This window comes from Patagioenas fasciata, chromosome 7 (assembly GCF_037038585.1).
Source record: "Patagioenas fasciata isolate bPatFas1 chromosome 7, bPatFas1.hap1, whole genome shotgun sequence".
NCBI lineage: Eukaryota > Metazoa > Chordata > Aves > Columbiformes > Columbidae > Patagioenas > Patagioenas fasciata.
In genome coordinates, this window is record NC_092526.1 from 18,548,535 (window position 1) to 18,568,712 (window position 20,178).

General features: G+C 37.9%; 1 protein-coding gene across 12 annotated transcripts in view; it reads left to right on the forward strand.

Annotated features, from left to right (window-relative positions):
* The window catches only part of SLC4A10 (solute carrier family 4 member 10), a 170,205-nt gene that overhangs the window by 73,018 nt on the left and 77,009 nt on the right, over nt 1-20,178 (forward strand). For 9 of the 12 annotated variants that reach the window (XR_011739980.1, XM_071810970.1, XM_065840562.2 and 6 more), the window contains exons 2-3: nt 6,120-6,201; nt 15,224-15,370. Coding sequence is in view for 10 of the 12 variants with exons in the window: in XM_071810970.1 (XP_071667071.1) it covers nt 6,120-6,201; nt 15,224-15,370 (229 nt within the window). In the remaining 2 variants the exon portion in view is untranslated. Of the gene's footprint in view, nt 1-3,143; nt 3,334-6,119; nt 6,202-15,223; nt 15,371-20,178 lie in introns of all 12 variants that reach the window. The other 3 variants (XM_071810968.1, XM_071810967.1, XM_065840564.2) reach the window with 1 other exon arrangement.

The following is a 20,178-nucleotide window of genomic DNA, read 5'->3' on the forward strand; positions in this document are numbered from 1 at the left end:
CCGGTGCTTGCCTTCAGAAAGAGAAAAGAATTGTAGCATCTAACTTGTGCATTAAACAGATTGTGCATTAAATCAGTTTTGTGTGACTGTGTCTACTCAAGGACATTTTAAAGGACAAGGCTGAACATGGCAGTCACCACTGATTTGCCTCCTGCAATAGGGAGGCATCCTTCTACAGAGAACAGCTTTTTAGCCATTTAGGTTAATTGTCTTTACAAGATATTTCCAGTATGCTCTTGGCAGCTTCTGAGTTCAAATAACTCACTTTTCTATATTTTTAATCACACCATCTTTATGAAATGTCAAGCTGAACTTAACCAAAATGATCTCAAAAATACAATGTTGTGTAATAGGTCTGTGAAATAAATACTGCACAAAGCAATAATGCTGAAATATCTTTGGACTGAGAAGGTGATCGTGGTCTGGATAAACATTTAGAATTTAATTACAGACCATTTGAATGGTGAATACACAAGGTTTCTACCACTAACTTTATGATAAGATCTGTAAACTGAAATGAATATATTACAGAGTTCCATTTTTTAAGTATATGTAATTATTGATAATCTAAAATAACTAGAAGAATTCTGTAATACAGTTTTATATTTTTAAAGGAATGCAGTATGTAATGTTTTATGCTGACAGGCATTTCTTAGTTCCAGATGGCATTTGAGAATTATGTAGGTTGTCTAATCAAGTGGCTTATATGACGAAGTAATTAATACCATGATTATTTTCCTTATGAGTCAGCAGGTGTGTCATATGCATAATTTCTAGCATGGAAAAAATAAAAATGGCTTCTGCTCTGTTACGTATTTTACAGAAGAGAATATGCTGAAAAAGGATTCTTTTTGGTTATGTTGTGATTCATGCTGTGGATGCATTAAGACTGTAATTAAAAAGGGAAAGGATTTTACCTGAAGGTTTAAAAACCCTGAAAAATTGTTTTGAATATTAATACTCCTTGTAGATGATTATTTTTGTTGTATTTCAAAGAAAAGCAATCATCCTCTTTATTGAAAAGACTCATCAAATATCTGAGGCAGAAAATAAAACTAGCCAAATATGAAGAAAATTAGATAGACAGGATTAAGAAAATAAAGAATTTCTAGTTTTCCTTATAAAATGAAAATTTTAGTGTTATCCATTTTGACTTGTCTGTTAAAGATATATTAGCACCAAATATCTTACCAGTGGAGCAGAGTACCTACCAAGAGAAGGACAGAGCAACTATTAAATAATTTCCTATGATCCTAGCAATTTCCTGTTTTCCAATGTATATTTATTGCTATACTATTATTTCATTTACTGTAGCGATCAGCACAGATGATCTTCAGTAAATGTTTGTGCAATATTCAGGTCGCTTTTATGATATATGCAACAGTGTCTTTTAAGATTATGTATTGGTTTTCCTTTTTTAGCGAATAGCTATAATAAATGTATAGATAACTTCAAATCTGTGTATTGTCACCTAGACTTTAATCCACTTCCTTGTCATCCAGTAAATGGGAGTATGTCCTAATTCCATTGAGAAATATACCGAAGTTCTTCAAGTGTATGTGTCTACATTAGCACATAGTATTTAAAAATGTGCGTCATATGCCTTTGTACAGATCTGCCTTTGAAAGGGGTTACTTTTCTCTTCTTTCCACTTTATCATCTATCCATGATGAAAGCACAGGCAGTTTATAAGCACTGTAACTAAAACCACACCAAAACATCTGTCATAAAATGACATTTCTTAGCTTTTCTAAATGTGTAGTTTCTCGGTTAATTAAATTTATCGGAGGTGTGGAAGGGCAGCGCGCAGTTCTGGGAAGTGACAGGTTTAACGTTCAACGTCTTTGCAACAGGTTATGACTTGAAGTTAGGGCTGTATCATAGCTAAAGAGGCTACTTCGGGAAGCTTTCCGGAGGTCATGTATCTACCATTGGAATATCCTGGGTAGCGAACTTTAGCAATAAGTAGGTGGAAAGGGCACTTGAGATACTTGTTTTCAATTTCTAAACCATGGGCCTTTTTTTTTTTTTTTTGTCTGAATGTACACAATTACAGTTCCTGGCTACAGCTGCAGCATCACTTTATACTCTGATAAGCAGGTTGTTGATCTAAGGGTTGAGAATCGGTACCCCTAGAACTCATGGTGACCTTCTTCCTTCTTGACCGCATACCAAAAAGTAGATGCCAAATGTCTTTGAAGGCAATTTATTTCCTTTTAATTTTGTTCAACTTCAAATACATGTTTCACTGTTACAACCTATGGTTGTGCCCTAAAGGATGCAGAGGATGACTCTAGTGTCTGCTTTTCTATTGTCATCAATGTGTTTAAACTTCTAGTATGAAGAGACAAAAATAGTAACAACTGTATTTATAAGATCCTTCCATAAAAATAGATTTTTCCTGTGGAATATGTGCAGCAGATACTGCAGTGTGCTGAAGGTAATTTCAGCATTCATTTGGAAAATGTGAGAGGTGAAATCCTGGACTGAGCAGAAGAGTTGCTGAGCCCTAGTCTCTAAGGAGCTTGTGGTTTCCACGTGAAAGCCTCAGCTTTTTCTTACTCTTTTATCCCAGATGCATTATTTAGTCCGCTGTGCTTGCTGATACTTTATTGCTTTAGGGAAATAGTTTTGTGCCTACATTTTAGGTAAACCATTGTGTGATAACTATATAAAACCATAAAATATTAACAAATATAATTAAAAAGAGAGCAAAATGTTAGGTTGTTTATAAATATATGGGAAGTTTATTGCACTCCAGTTACAGCTTCACAGAAGTGTAGTTCCACTGGCTTCTGTGGCATTGGTCTTGAATTAGGCCAACAGAAACAAGCCCAGTATAATTATTTTTGTGTAAACTTCGTCAAGTTGTCAAGGCTATGCACTGTAAAACTATTACAAGGTTTTAATATATGTTGGTTTGATGTCAAAAAAACACTTTATGCCTCAGTGTTGTTTTTTATCAATCTGTTGTTTCCTATCATAATCTCTTCACATGGATAACTGTGCAATTTCCTAAATCAAATGACTTAGCGCTTCTGTAGTGCTTTACACTTCTGAAATGCTGTGTGATTATTAATTGTGGCGCAGAGCAGCCTGGTGAGGAAGGTAGATAAGTAAGTATTATTATCCCTATTTTACAGATGGGAAAGCTGAGGCACAGAGATTAAGTGACTTTCCCAAGGCCAGACAGCGAGTCAGTGGCAGAGCCAGGATTAGCACTCGGGGACTGCCTGGATCCCTCTCCCATGCTCTGAGCAGTAGAGGACAGTGTTCACTGGACTCAGCGAGCAACTCATTGCAATAATGGACAGTTCCAAGGACTCGTACCTGGTCAGTGTGTCCACACATTTGTTTGCAGACTGCTCCACTGTGCCAATATGGTTTGAATACCTCAGTCCCAGCAGATTTATGTACTATGTAACATTTTTGACCTTCATCATCTTCAGATGGGGTGAAAGGAAGAAGTGGTAGAATTCTGACATAAACATGGCGTGGCTGTGAAAAACATTTAGTTTTCATGCGTTATTCTGCTCCTGCTGAAACTGGTGGGCAAAACTGCAGTGAATTCATGTCTTTGAGGATGTTAGTGTGGAGGTTCATGGCTGCTTAGTACATTAAAAGTCATCCAGAGCATGAATTCTGTCTTCCATGACTGTCTTACGGTTAGTCTTGCTTACACTTTCAGTTTCAAACTCTCATTTATTACAACATAGTTTCCGTGACGTGCTAATAAGAATCAGAACATTACCAACTGAAATTAAGTTTCTAGTCTTTAGTCATCATGGGAGAGTGGAGTGGATCTGCCACTATTTTTACTTGTATTGTGATAACGCTTACCTCCAAATTGACCTAATGGCACTGAACTGCTAGTGAGCCCTTCCTTCCCTTCTCCAAGGAGGCAGTACTGGAGTCACTGAAATTACTTCTAGACTAAATGCAGTGTGACTCTGCTACTGCTAAGTGCAAGGTGGCTTTCATACTGCTCCCTGGGAAGTGAGTGTATGGTGCAAAGCATGTTTAATTGGACTTTGCTCAGAGTTTGACAAGTGAATTGGCAGCAACACAATACTCCCAATTAAGCTGTTTTTCCCTGTAATATTAATGAAATAAGCCCACTTCTGAGAATGAGGCAAGGCTGAGACTTGCTGTGACATTACACGAAGAGGAGGCAGGGAAGAAAAAGATTGCCAGAAGCTGAAAATTGAACACATGGGAAAGGAGAAGTCAAAGTGTATGAGCATATTTTGATAAATATTAATGAATTAATTTGTACTTAGTTTACTTAGATGAGCTGTAAAGGCTTTAAACTGTCCAGCAATTTAGTATTTTCCCCATTGTAGAATTTCCCCTAACATTGCTTCCATAAGGCCTTTTTGGGATCAGTAAAATGCTGATGGCTATGCCTAATGCTAGAGTAGTGCTACTTCTCATATGGCTGTAATACTTGGCCTTTGGCATCCTGCCTGACTATGCACCCAGGGGCCTGGCATCACGCCAGCGTGACAAACACGCCGAGTTACATCCAACTCCTTAAAATAATGGATTCATTTTACCTAAGATGATCGAATGATTTGTGCGAAATGATACTGCCCTGGTACATTTTAACAGATTATTAGCAAATTCCAAATTATTTAAAAGACAAAACAGTTTCACATTGTCAGACTTCAGTTACATACTAGTATCTGTGAGAAAGATCTAATAAAGACACTGTAACACTCTCAGTCTTTCTTTAACAGCCCACATGCTTGGTGCTGGCACGTTCCTAGGATTTTTCTGTATAAGATAGCTAAGGCATAATGGCTATTTTTAAAAAGAGGAGCCCTAAACAAAAACTTATATCCAGAATATACGACATCCAGCTCTAGATGTGAACCTTGTTGCCTGGGGCATCTGCTCTTTAAGAAGAGGTGCTCATGTAGTATAATTTCCTGTTATATTCTATTGAGTTCTATATCTAGATATATATTTACTGTGTAGCACCAGTATTCAAGTCCCCTTGCTTCAGACTTCCATTAAACAACAGCTTTTAATATTGAAATCAAGCAGTTCTAGATCTAATATCACTCACTAAAACCCTTTTGATAATGACAGTATATATTCATGACATCATGATTAATTGATGTTTTTGTACAACTCATCCTTTTTTCTTCATCATAATTTACTGGAAACCACTCTAAATCATGTTGTGAAATATAGGCTGCGTTTAGCAACTCTTTTTTTACAATTGGTGATGTCAAACTCATAATGAAGCCAATATTTGTTTTAGCCCAACATCCAGTGCCCACTTGCTGAGCTCCCAAAAGATTTCTCTGCTTTGGGAAATGTCTTTTTTTTTTTTTTTTTTTTTTCTTACCAAAATCGTTAAGTTCTGTAGCTTTTTTAGCCTGAGCACAATACACTAGTATGTCACATTTATAGTGCAATAGAATGCAGTTAAAATGCATGTATGACTACAGAATAGAATTAAACATGAACTATATGTTGCTAAGGAAGAATAGCTTTTCTGTTTTCTGCTATTACTCTGTACTATCTGCCTTTATTTTAATTACAGCCTGGTGTTTGTAAAGAAAAACATAAACTTTGTGATTCACCAGTAAGTGAATCCAATTTTTTAACAGTATTAAAGTTTTATTTCTTACCATGTTGTCACTGAATATTATTCTCTAGCTCTGCCAAAGTATAAGGATTGTTAGTGCTTATAATTTGGGAATTCTCAGGATCCTGGTCTAAAGACAAAAATACATGTGCAGTCCCTTTCCTAAAGAGTACAAGAATAAAGCTACCTAAACCAGACATTTCTTCTCTCATCTCTTTCATTGTCCTATTGACTCATGCTTTTCTCAGTTCCCAGTAACCAGTGCTCACTCATCATCTTGTGGGTTTTAACAGGAGAATGTCTTCATGTCAAAGTTGGCTATAATCATACCTCAATAAAAATGGATGCGTAAGAAATAGTTCTAAATAAGGAAAATTAAACTCTTAGAAACTTTTTTATTCCTGAGTAGGAGGAGTAAATAAATAAATATTAAAAGCACGTTTGTTTCATAGTACTATACAATCTTGCCAATAGTTTCCAAATGAGAAGCAGCTTACCTGGCCCTTGTTCTGTTTTGCAGAGAAATGATGAAGAGGCTGTTGTGGACAGAGGTGGAACTCGCTCCATTCTCAAAACACATTTTGAAAAGGAAGATCTAGAAGGTGAGAGATTATTTTTCTCTGTATTACGTTCTCTCTTTCTTCTGAAAGTGCTGAAATGCAATTCCATTGTGTAAACTTACTGATTTGAGCAGGGATGCAGAAGTGAACAAGATAGTAGAATCTCGTAATTTATTTTAAAAAGAGAGATGTTACACATTTCTGACAGCCCTGCTCAGATGTAGATGATGGTAGAAAGAGTTTGCCAGTTTTTAGTAATCTAAAATCAAGTCCTGTAAATGTGCATGTATGACTTCGGATAAGTCTTTCTACCTTTATGTTTCCAAATGTGTAAATGCAAACAGGACTGATGATTTATTATTTCTAATGGCTTCTACACCTGCTTTACAATCCTCACGTAGTTGCTTAGCCACATCTTCAGCTGAACAAAAACATTCTGGAGTGTCAGAGACTGGTTAGATACCTGATGATATACACTGCAGAAAACACCTGAAGTCACCAAGTAGAAGAAAGTAAGAAGTTTTAAGACCTGTTTCATGATAGTGACCTGATAATTCAGGTGGTCTCTGAAAAGAGTAACATTTCGGTTTGTTTGGTAGATCCCAAACTAATTCTGGTTACTACTGTACTTACACTCTTTCATTGAGGTGTGTGACTGTCCACATCACAACTATTGGATAAAACTGTATTTCTGTTGCACATGTGATATGCCATCCCTGACACTGGAAATGCCGATTTTAATTGTTAGCTTCTTGTGGTGGGACATAGAAAGTTTTTTGTCATACAAAGTCACAGGAACTAGCCTTCCCCTTTTCTCTCTGGCTGAATTTTGTATTATGTGCTGTGTGATGGCCATATTGACAATTTAGTGTGAACGTTGACATGATGATACACAGCAACTCCCTGTTACTGCTTCCCTCAGCAGTGCCTCAAAAAGCAGACACAGCTGCATTTTGAGAGGGGCCTGGCTGTCAGTTTGTATGAGTTACTCTCTCACAGAAGGATGGAAAATGTCATACATTGTAGCATGTGTGAGGTAGGTAGCTCTCCACTCAGTCTGGGGCAAGTCTGAGCACATGCAGGTGTTGATCTCAGGTAAGATGTTTCCAGGGTGGCATTCAGGGTTTCGGTGTCTCCATGGTTAAGTGTCTGCCAGTGGATCAGGCTGCCAGACAATTTTGGACTTAGGCACACAACCCCCTTTTTGAATCTTGTACTTGGTCTTCTGTAGTCTTCAGTCCCTTGATCACATCCTCAGACAAAATGAAAGTATTGTATTTGGTGTCCTTAGAGAAACACCTGAGAGAAGAATGGGAGCTCCCTTCCTTCTGTTCTCCATGATACTGATTCACAGAGATTTTTGTGGGGTGAGCCTGCCCCCAAAAATGGCCTTTTGCTGAGTCATTTTACTGATGATGGCAAGGTGACCCGTCATTATAAAAACAGACAACTTTCTGGAGAGTGACATCTGTAAGTTCAGTCACATTCAAGTATTAAGGCAATCAGAATTACTACGATGTTCCTAGGATGTTATAAATAGAAATTGGAACATGATGGTGACCCCCAATCTGTCCATCAATTCAAATTGTTTAGAACACTGAACAATTCTGTAGCTAGCCAATGAGCCTGCTTTTCTTTAAAATAAAATCACACTGCTTCATAATGTTCTGACAAAACAATTATTCAATGTAGAATCCTTCATAATGCAGTTAGCTTTCTCAGATAAATTTCATGTCCACTCCAAGATCAGATCAGTGTGTCTTTAAATATATAATCACTGCATCCAGAAATACCAAGTGACATAAAAAGATTTGAAGAGATTGTAAATTTTAATATCCTGTTGCTGTTAATAGCTTTTCCATTTGTTTCATAGCACATCCAGGCACTTTTCCATCTGGAAACAGTGGATATGACTCACAAATGTCACTGTCTTATTCTTATCCGGTGTTGAGTTTTGCTGAAAACTTACCTTTTTCCTAATGACATAACTATAAAATATGAAATTATCTAATCAAGTGCTAATTGCGTAGCTTAGTAAAAATCATATCAGATAATTAATATGTATTATATAACTAGCTTTGACAGACATTTAATAGGGTTTATGTTTAAAAAATGTAAATAGCTAGCTACTGAATATTTTAGCAAACCCTAGTTTTGACAGGGCTGAAGTTTCAATAGCACCATATCAGCAACATTTCAAAAACTGCAATTCATACAAAGAAATAAGATTTGTTTAAGTCTGAAAATCAGTATTCAGTTTCTTCTGATGAAATCTTAAAATCATAAGTATTTTGCTATTTTTTAATTTTAGGCTCTCAACATTCAAATATCAGAAATGCTGATTTAAATGTGTACCAGAATTTCCATCTGAAATTTCTTGGTCCAGCAAATACTTGTATTTGCATATTCTGGGGCAGCAATTGTGCAAATATATAGCAAGTACGTATCTTGTTGAAAGCATGAAAATATCATGGTGATTAATGCTGCTTGGAAGAACATCCACAAGACCAGAGTTTGCCTCAATCTCTCTAGATTAGTGTTTTCTTTCCCTGAGAAGTGTAATAAAAATCTGTGGAGAGGAACTGCAGTATGTATGGGAACAGAAGAGATGTGGTGCTCGTCTTAGTGCCAGTAGTGATACTTGCAGTGTGTACTTCAAATTGTATCCTTTTGCTTAAGCTTTGTAGTGTCTCAGAGGTGAATTGTTTGCAGCGCTTTGGCATTCAGATTTTCAGCATGAATGATTTTTTCCACATAATTCATTTTTCCTGAGCAGTAAGGTCCAGATCAGTCACTGATACCAAACAGGTCATTTGTCCAACTGTTGCATTAATGAAAGGACAGAGAAAGCACTCTAAAAGCAAAGCAAGAAGCCTGTCTCCCGTGATTATAGTCACATATATTGTGCGTTATCTTTCAAGGTATGTACAGACAAAATTCCTACGGAAATAAATATGCTCTTATTTTTATCAGTGCTGGAATTCCTAAATGAGAATCAGGCACTGATTCTGTATACTAAAGTACCTAATTGCAAAAGGACAGGTTGTACCTGTACTGGGAGCAGGTGTGCACCTTCTCATAAACAGACATGCACATCAACAATCAGTAGCACTCAGCTTACTCCCTGTTGTCATGTCTGACTGTCTACAATTGCTTCAATGTGTGTTCAATAGTAACGCTTTCCTGACAAAATGGGTATATGCCTACTTTTTCTCTCATAGACTAAAAGTATTTGAATTGATCTGTATGTGTTTGGAGATGTCTGGTTCTCTCAGATCATGTGCTGAGACCTTTGGACTATACAGATAATGCAAAAGGTTTGGCACTGAGTGCGCTCTAAGGTCATTTGCTTATTCCCATCATATCAGCTGAGAGTGAAAATGACTGTTCTGGGCTGTTCTTGGTACAGATGGTCAGCTGCAGATCCTGGATTCTTGTGGCAGGATTTCAGAGCTGCTGTGACCAGGTTTGAGGAGCAGATTCAGTAGGGAGATGGCTGGAGAAAGGATCTTGGTGGAGGTCCAGGCATGAATCAGGGATGAATTCTGGGTCTTTTGGAGGAAATTGCAAAATGATCCTTGATTCAGAGAAGCCAAGATTTTGCTTAAGCTTTTTATGTTTCATACATTTTATCTGCCTAAGAGTGTGGGAAAAACTTGTCTTGTGGGAAATCAAGTTTACCATCTTTAATGTCTCTCAGGACACATAAAACACCATATCCAATAGAGAAATCATTGCACCTCAGAATATGCTTTCTGATGCCTTTGACAGAGTTTACATTACATGGACTGATTACTGAAAGTCACAAAAGACTTCAAGCTAAATTGGGAAGTGAACATCACTAGTACAACACTGAATATGATGCAGAAGCTGGGCATTTAAACTTACTAAACCAAAAATAATTTGAAATATGTTTGTAGAGATGTTTTGTGTTTAACAACCTGCATGAAGATTAATTTTGCTAGTAGATGACCAAAAAAGGATAAATCCTAGAGTATTTAATTATTCTCTTTTAAAAATGATTATTTTAATTATTATTTCTTTTTAGATTTGTTCTAGCTTGTGACAATAATATAAAAATTATTGTAATGGAATTTTGATTATATACAGTTAGCATTAATATAGGAAAAACTCATTGTGATTGAACTCTTATCTCCATTTTTATTTATTAAAAGTCTGATTATCTCCAGATACTGGAGATTTTTAATGGAAATAACATAATAGTGAACCTGTCTGCCACCGACATTATTTACCTGAAGATTAATAGGATCTAGCAGCTCACAGGACTGAAAAAGCATAAATCTTATTAACCTGTTGGCCTTGATTCAGCCTTTCCCTCATGTGGAAGCAAGTCAGCTACTAATTCTGCTTGGTCAGACAGGAGCACCAACCAAGATCTCCCCTCCCTTTGGCTGCCAGGACGGTACAGCTGATTGCAAATAATTTTTTACCTCAGCAGTACAGATCTCCTGCTCCAAGCTTCCTTGCCTTGCTTTCCCTTGGGGGCCCCTTTTTTCCCGATGTTCACTGTGACCTACCTCATACTCATTGTGGCAATGTTCATTAGATTTAGAGTGGTGGAATATCAGCTGTGGAAATAAAGAGTTGGAGAGAAATTCGGGTTAGTCTATGCCTGTAATGTTGGGTATGGTTGTATAACTGAGGTCTCTCCAAAAAGCTCTCTTAAAAAGAACCATTTTGGCTTTACAAGAACAGAATTCTTCCATTTTATTGCCTACCAGGTATTACATACTCTAGCTTGTTCCATTTGTCATTTCTAAACCACATCTTTCTGTAGTGCCTCTAATCTAGTTTTGTCTCCTTTTTCCCATATCTCTCAATATTCCTTTGGATCTCACTTTTCTCCTGAGTTGCCCTTGCACTCTTGCCTTGGCAGTTGCCTGGTTCATCCCTTCGCATGGGTCTCTTGTCCCTTCCCAGGTGTTCCCATGTTTATGGGAAACATGGTTCTCCTTGAAGATTCATGGATAACTCTACAGGACATTTTTACAAAATCTCTTTGAAAGTTCACATGAAGAATAATGAAATAATGAAAGCAAACAAGTTATCACCTAGTGTTGGCTGAACACCACGTTCTTACGTTTATCATAAGCTTTGAGTTTTGATGTTTGACTTTGCTCTGAGTTTCACTGACAAGAAACCTTTTCATTATTTGTGGGGACTAGTATTTCCAAATAGTTCACCTTGTGAAATTCTGATTAATTAAATTGGCATAAACTAACTTGCCATAATGGGTGAAAGCTGCAAAATTACAGCATCAGAAGACGGAAATATTCAGTTTTTCATATACAGTTGTGCTAGTACTGAGTTGGCAATTTTTTTGCTTGGTGCTAATTTAGAAATATAGGTCAAATTCTTCCCTTCAGTAACCACAGCTTCACTTTCCATCAGTGGAGAGTGTATGTGTGTCTGAGAGAGTCCTTTTGCATTCTGTGTCTGCTGACTCTTTTTTTCTGTTGTCTGGCAAGGCCTGAGACCATACACACAATCCCTCTGGACTCCTCAGTAGCATTGTAGGAAAATCGGGAATGAACACAAGTGCAGATAAAAAAACTTTTCAGCCCAAACACAACCTGGAAAAATGTTTGCTTAGAAGGAGAGATTTGTTGGGAGGCCAGTGATCAGGGCTCTTTAAAAGGTCTTTAACTTTAATGACTTCAGTGAGATGCTCTTATCCTTCATGTTCAATATGTCCTTAATGCTTTCTTGGGCCAGGAATTTTGTTTTAATTTTTTCTATATAATTTCTGTTGTATTTCAACCTAGGACATAAGTTACATGTATGATCTAAAAAATTTGTGGAGGCTTTCCTGTCAGTTCCTCCAAATTATAGCATGGCAAAAAGGTGAAAAATGTCACTGGAGCAAACCATAACCCTGCCTCCCTGCTGCACCACAGTAACGGATCATGAGTCATGTACTCTCTACTCCTACACAATTCACCATAAGCCCTTTTTCTCCTATAAGGAAAAAGGCAATTTTTTTAACTCTACGTGGACTGCTGGTTTTCTGTCTCTACCTCACTGTTCATTTGTGAGAGGATGGAAAACTGCATTTGGTTCAGCTCTAGCTGGCTATACATAAAAGAGGCTTCAGGGCACCTGTCTCAGCAGGTGCCCAAGGCAGATTCAGCTCATTCCGTGTGGATGGCAGCACAGGCAGAGGCACCGCCGGCATCTAGCACTCAGGGACATTCAGACCTTATTGCCGTCTACAACTACCTGAAAGGAGATTGTAGCATGGAGGGTGTTGGTCTCTTCTCCCAAGTAGCAAGTGATAGCACAAGAGGAAATGGCCTCAAGTTGTGCCAGGGGAGGTTTAGATTGGGTATTAAGAAAAAATTCTTCATGGAAAAGGTTGTCAAGCATTGGAACAGGCTGCCCAAGGAGGTGGTGGAGTCACCATCCCTGGAGGTATTTAAAAGGCATTTAGATGAGGTTCTTAGGGACATGGTTTAGTGCTTGAGTTAGGTTAGGCTATGGTTGGACTCGATCCTGAGGTCTCTTCCAATCGAAATGATTCTATGATTAGGTGATCCAGGAGAGTCAGTTTTTATACATAAGGCAACTTGGCTGGTTTACTCAGGAGCTCTTAAAATACCCACTTGAGTCCCACACGCCTGGTGTAACATCGGGGCCTGTGGAGCCAATGGGGAGGTGAACATGCATATGTGTGTTCTTCCTACCAAGTAAGTGTGTTTTCTTTGCTAAAATTGTGTTTGGAAGGAGAATGGGTGTCACTGGGGCAAAAATATCTGTACTCTTAGTGTTCCATTAAAAGGATCTTTATTCCTCTAAATTAAGGGAAACATTTACAATTCCTTTTCCTCCATCTCCATTTTCCCTTGCAATGTCACATCAATTCAGACCATTCTAATGGCATTTTCAGAAGTTCCTAAGTTAAGTTGTCAAGCACCATAAATTATACTGAATGCATGCTTTGAAAGCTTTATAAATCCCACTACATTTCTCTTCCTTTCCGTTTATTTAATAAATAAGATAGAGCTAGGAAAAGCTTCTGTTTTAAAGACCCACAATGCCAGGTTCTGAAAACCATTTTTAGATGTTACATCTGTCATTTTCAAGGGCTATGCAGAAAATATTTGCTTTTCTGAGCTTGCCTTTTTAGATGGTTAATTTGCTATTGGGTTCTTAAAATAAAATTTAGGTGTAAAGAAGAATTTCTTCTTTGAAATGCAGTAACCCCAAACAACCCTTCTACTTAGGTATTATCCTGAGAAATGTCTCTGCAAGATGTATTCACATTAATAAAGTATATTTCATAGCTGTCTTTTCTATGGCAAAGAATTCATACCACAGACTCTGTCTGTATAGGGAGAATTGTTGTGGTGTTCAGACACACATGAATGTTGTGGCGTTCTAGAGCCTGTTTCCCAGTCTGTTGAATAAAGAACAGTCTGGACTCAGGTCCTGGATTCAGCCCTGGACATTAATTGAAGTGTGAACCTGAATCTTCATTTCCCGATGCAGGTACAACCTGAGCATTGAAGTGGCACAAAACTAAGATAAGCATGCCCACTTCTATTACAAAGCAACAGTAATGTGTTAAATTACTAAATTAAAAAAGCAATCTATTTGTACCTCTGGAAATGATTGAAATCTTATGGAAATGATTGAAATCTTAGGAAGGGTAAGCCCTCCCCCCCCCCTTTTTTTTTTCCTAGCCAAGGTAAGGGACAAGGAAGTGCTGAGTGCTACATTAATGCTGTCTTTCAGTATCTTTTTAATGAATTATTTTTATGGAATATATTTTTCATTGTTTTATGCACCAGAGGTTGCAAAATATCTCATGACTCTATAAGAACAGTCTCCCAAAACCCGATGCTCGGCTTTCTAGTCTCCTCTGAATCAAAGCTGGGGAAGTAACTCGTGTGGTGTCCAGAGCCTTTTCTCGAGCTTTTTAGCCCTGCCTCTGCAGATAATTCCTGTCAGCCTTGAGTTGCTTTGATGTATTGTGACAATTACTGCCTTGCTGTGTTTTCTGCCCCTGCTGGAGTCTCCATGGGATTAGAGATCACGTGCTATCTTAGCTTAATATTCTTGACCTTTTTCAGATGATTGACACTGCTGAACGATTACAGCAAGCAGCAATTATCCACTAGCTGTGTTATGCTCATTTCAAGGAGAAAATAGATGTTATTTGAGATGAGTAATCTGGACTGTGTCTTTCTGCTGAGTAAATGCAGGAGACCTGCATGTAGTGAGTCATGAATCCTTTCTTATTTGTTTTATTTTGTGGTATTTTCTGTGCATTTCCCCTGTGTCCTCCCCACTTCTAAATGATTTACTGTGCCTGGATCCTGTTAGCGCACATAGCTAAGAGAGCTAAATCTTTTGGGCTTGATCAGCAAGATAAAATTCCTCAGGCTCGAAGATGGTGGCAGGCATGGCAATGTGTGCCTTCTTATGTATTTAAAAAAAAATAAACTAGAAGAAATGAAAGCACCCACCCTAAGCTACCCGTGATGTGTTTATGATGTGAAGTTGTGTAGGGATTTTGCAGTCTAGCTTCTGTCATGTTCTATTGTTCTTTCAATCTCTCTCTCTTTTTTCCTCTCTCCCTTCAGTGAATTTCCCACAAGCATTCTGTCAAGTTTTCGCTCATAAACAACGAGTTTTGTAAAGTTACCGTACACACAAAGCAAACAGCAACTTTACCAAATGTTCAATGCAAAGAGGTCCATGTGTCTCTTCATGTTAGTGTTTTGGAAGACATTTTACAGAACACCTGTCTGGCTTTAATGAAAGTTCACACACAGAGATGCAAATTGGAAGAAAAAAAATACAAATCTGGCACTGCATCTTAAGGACTTCAATACTGCAGTTTTGTCCTTTATCAAGAAGTTGTATATCTGTGATGATACATCATCGTTATTGTAATCAATGATTTTACAACTATTAGCATTAGAATAACCAATATTATATAATGACACAATGATAATAATTATTATACAATTAACGTGATTATGGTTAATACTATGTTGCCACAGCCCCTTTTTAAAAGGTAATTTTTTTGTACCTATAGGCCATCGAACTTTGTTCATTGGAGTTCACGTGCCACTAGGTGGAAGAAAAAGTCACCGACGCCATAGGCACCGTGGACATAAACACAGAAAGAGAGACAGAGAGCGAGATTCAGGATTAGAAGATGGGAGAGAGTCTCCTCCTTTTGGTAAGTTGACTATTATTTTTGCATAAATCTTTTAATAATAAACAACAGTATGATTATGCATGTTCTGTGTTGTTATAGCTCAGACACAATTACCAGCAGGGTTTTGGAAAACCCACCAGAGCCTCTCCAGTCTCTGCTGGAGAGCCAGGATTTGTTCCTCTGGAGAAGGGCAGCAGCAAGTTGCAGTCAGTACATGAGAAACCTCAGTAATTTCTGCCACTGCAGGAGCCTGTCCATGTGTGTTCTAATAACAGCAGACTGCACCACCACTGAGAGGGGGCGAGTGCTTTATGGCACCAGCAGAGACTGGAGAGGCTCTGGAGTATTTGCCCCTAAAACGTTAACATAGAGGAATTGTGGTTCTTTACAATTAGTTTTGTAACAACGTCGATGTTACTGAAGCTGTGATGTTTGATCGGATATGAACTGTGATCCAGATTGTGCTTGTCTTTCTCCTTACATGGCACTGTAACATGCCATTTTGAGGTGAGTCTGCTGGGGACTTGGGAGCAAACAAAATAAGTACCTTTCAGTAAATGAATGTGATACAAACCCCCTAAAACTCTCAAAATTTTAAATTAAATAACATTACAGAGAACAGAAAAAGGTAGTAATGAATAAACTAGTCAAGCTTTGTCTCAAAACATGAGACTATTATTTGCTGTTCAAAAATAAAAAGCACGTGTGCTGGAATGTCCAAGGCTCTACTAGGTGTTGAAAATATATTGGAAACATGCATAGAAAACAGTGTGCAACAGAAGAATGTTTTTAAATCAGGAGAGAAATGTGCCAATGTAATTTCAGGTTACACAATAGTAATTATAAGACTTCCTTTTAATCCAAAGTTTGTATTATGTACGTAGAAATCTTTGAAGCAAGCGGATTTTAAGTGCTGATGGTTAAATATATTGTAAAGAGTTTGAAACACTCATTTTTTCACAATGAATTACACTGAGAATGAAACAAAGTCAAGACTTTTTCAAACTTAGATATGAGTTATGTTTTGAACACTGAACAGTGAAGAAAAAATTGGCTGTGGTGGTTCTCTCTGTAATGTATTTCAAATGTACAAAGACCCAATACGATATTGAAACCGGTTTCTTGGAAAACAATGAAGTTCATAAATTATTAAAATATTTTTCAAAAAGAATATGCATATATACATATAATGTCAGATTAAAAAGAAACAATTGAAAGTTACATCAGCCAAGAAGTGAGATATCTTAAACTATGAAGCAATGTCTTCTGTTGAGTCATCTGGTTTTATTGAAGTGCCAGTATGTGACACATTTTGGCTGAGAACTTAGCTCTGTTCTTTGAACTTCTGGAGATCTAGGCTTGTGTCCCTCCTAATGTCAAAAGTAAAGGAAAAAAAAGAAGAAACTAGCTGGCTGAATGTGTCCTTAATAATCTGTGACAGTTGTGCATACAATACAATGTTCAATGCAATGCAGTGTTAAATGAAAACCAGTCTATGTTCAAGAGAGCTCCAGGAGTGGAATAGCAGTAATACGAAAAAGATGGTTTTGGAGTGCATTTGTAAGTTGGTGTTCAAAGCACCTGTCTACAAGTGTACTTGTTTGAAATAAGTACAGGACTGTAGTTTTGTGAATCACATTATCACTTGTAAAGGTATTATACCTACCACTGAAAGGGTTTGTAGGTCACATCACATAAATTATTACTTTTATAAAGTCCAGGACAGACAAGATGTGGGCCAGAAACACACAAGTCTTCTCTGGATCCAAAATCCTGAAGATCCTCTTCAAAATGCTTTAGTGATAACAATTCAGAAGGAGCCAAAGACAGAACTACCAAAAATTCAGAAAAATGTGGAAATACCTGATTTTTCTACCCTGAAATAATATCTAAATAGTAAAATTTGAGGATTCTTCCCCTTGGCTATCTGACTCCTGGAAGTTTGGTCAGAGAACCAGAGTTTGACTGTCCGTCCAGGCAGAAATGTGGTCTCACATAGATAACAGTGCAATGAATTTTCCTTGTGAAGGTGAATCTGGGAATTATACAGTGATGGAGAGGTTAAGTACAGTCAGAGCAGGCAGGCAAAAGTATACAGGGATTAATTGTAGTCCGTATCCACATCCTTGCTTTTATTATGCATTTTCCTCATAGGAGTTTCAGACAGGTTGTTGTGCTGCCAGGGGAAAAGCATTGCTTTTAGAGAGAATCTAAGCATAGCTTTTCTATGCTTTATTTACACAGAGGGAGCAACAGATACTTCCCACACTAAATCTGAATCCACTCAATCTCAGTAACACCTCATAGCTCCTCATTCCCCATGACTGCAGGCTTGTAATCGCACCCAGAGACTGAACGAAGTTGCAAAGAAGACAGACACGCTTCCTACTCTGGATGTGTAACTCAGTGTGAGGGAGAGCAGATGCAAAATAGTCCCTTAATTTATGAATCATTCTGATTTAATTGAACACTCAGAAATGCTTAAGTCCCTCTCTTCATAGACACCTTTTAATGCATTTCTGCTGAATAGGAGGAGACTGTATTCTTGGGAACTGGGAGGGGAGGAGGGGAAAGAAAAAACATTTCAACGAGCAGGTGCAAGAATAAAGATAGAGAAAATAAGCACTGTGAGACCAGCTGACAGAAAACAGTGCTTTGATGTAAGTAAGAAAAATACATTAGGATTTTTGTGACACAAGAGAATAAATTAGTAGTGTTTTGAAGCAGTGAAGTATGAAAGGAGGTATAATAAAACCCAAAGATGCAACAACTGAATAATATAGATGCTGGAAGTAAAGGCCTGAAATACTCAGACATGAAGTGCTACAGACTGCTCAGTTAACCAAGCGTGGGATGAAGCATTATTTTTTGTCCTAATTTATAACTGTATGATTTATAACTTCATCTGTGAAGTTCCTTTAGGTGCAGATCTTGTTCTGCTATCACTGCATTCAAGGAGCTGTGTGGTGCATGTAGTGCTGTGGGCCTCTGCAGGTTCCTATCCAGTGAAAAACAATTATTTCTTATCTGTTTTCTTTGTATCAACATGGCTAGGAAACACCTGTATGAAACTGTAATGCACATGGCCGGGAGCTTCCTTGTAATCCCTTTGAACCCTGACTGGGAAAGCTGTACCAACTACTTTCTGAGGCAAAGTTTCTGCAGATAATAGATTTTTTTAGAACATTCCGATGGCAGCTCATGAGCTTTTTTTTTTTTGATCTCCTACTGTCACTTTTCAAAAATAACCCAAGTGTTCTCAGTATGCAGATTCAGAGTTTGTAGACAAATAACATGTAGAATATGTAGTTAGTGGAATAAAAAGTAGTTCTGTCATTTTGGGGGCACAGATCAGTTACTCATGTTTCATTTTTGTTTTACCACACCTCATTCTCGCTGTCTTTCTGTTGCCTCTTCATGAGATGGAGTTATACAAGATGTTTCCATTTTGCCGTAATGATGTGCCTGTGAATTGCATGATTTGCAGATTACGTGGCTTGCTCATGGAGAGGCTTTTTTTGGGTAGTAAAAATTGTGAGCTAAATAATTTCAAGATCTAGTTTTCCACCATCTTGCCTCATATTTTTGTGGAAGAAAAGGAGAAATACAGTGAAATTATCCACTCTAGTTAAAAATGCAGTAGTACTATTTGCTTTATTGAAGAGGTTTACTGTTCCCAGCTGAAATGTTGTTGTAATTACGACCCTAGTTTCATGCCCCCTTTAAACTCTTCCACAGCTTTCCTTGTGGGGCAAGTATTGTGTCTGGTCTGTGAATAAAATTAGGGAACTGATGCAAGTTAAAACTAGTTTGGCAAAAAAAGCTGTTTCTAGCCTTGAGCAGCTCCTTGGTGCTGTTTGCTGGGAGGGCAATGGGTGCCAGTTCTAGAGGGCTGCAGGGCCATAAGCTGGCTGGGTCAGCTCCATCAGTGCTGGGGATCATGGGGGCACCTTGGCTGACCAGGTTGCACTTGCTTGGTATGTACGTGGATTTTAGTGGCAATTTTCTGTTTTTTGTTTTTTTTTTTTTTTATGTCTGTTTTTTGCCTGTAACTAGTGAAAAAGCTCTCTTGGACTTATGAGTTAAAAATATTTATGTTTCTATTTTAAAATGGGGTGGAATAGGAAGACTTCTGCTCTCAGGTATTATGATGGTGAAGTGAACACAGCTGTGAGGACTGGGGTTTGACTTCAGCCTCCTGTGGCATCTTCTAGGACTAGACAGTGTTGGGGCTTGTGCAAGGTTTGATTAGTTCTTTTAAGAAATCTGTCTTTAATAATGTCTAGATTTAAAGAGGCTTAAATTTGTGATTCATGATATTGGATGTGGCAAGGAAAGCTGACCAGCCCTGGAGGTGAACTTAGCAGAAGACTGTATGCTCAGTTCAGAAAAGGCTGTCTGAAGGTGGTGCAAGCAAAAAAGGGAATTGCAAGGGGGAGTTCTCTTGAACGAATTATAATGAAAGGACTCAAGTGACTGTATTTGGTAGCTACCCTCAGACCTTAAAGGGGTACATATAAACCTGTTCTGACAATTGAGCTAACATAGTGTTACCAGAAATATGTTATTGTACCCTTTCTAGAGTTTATGTAGTGCAGAAGACAAAATTTGGAATACATTTTATATGTATTCAAGGCTGCGTTTCTGCTTGTGGTGTGGTATGGCTTGGACAGATTGCGTGCAGTTCTGCCTGATGACAGGACAGTTTTTCTCAGGAGAGATCCTGGCATGCACTGAGCAGGAGATGTGGATCACTCTGAATGGTGCAGTGAAGCAGGTTATTTGCTGGGCTGAATTTTTGTGGAGGGACTGAGAATGATCCTGCTTTC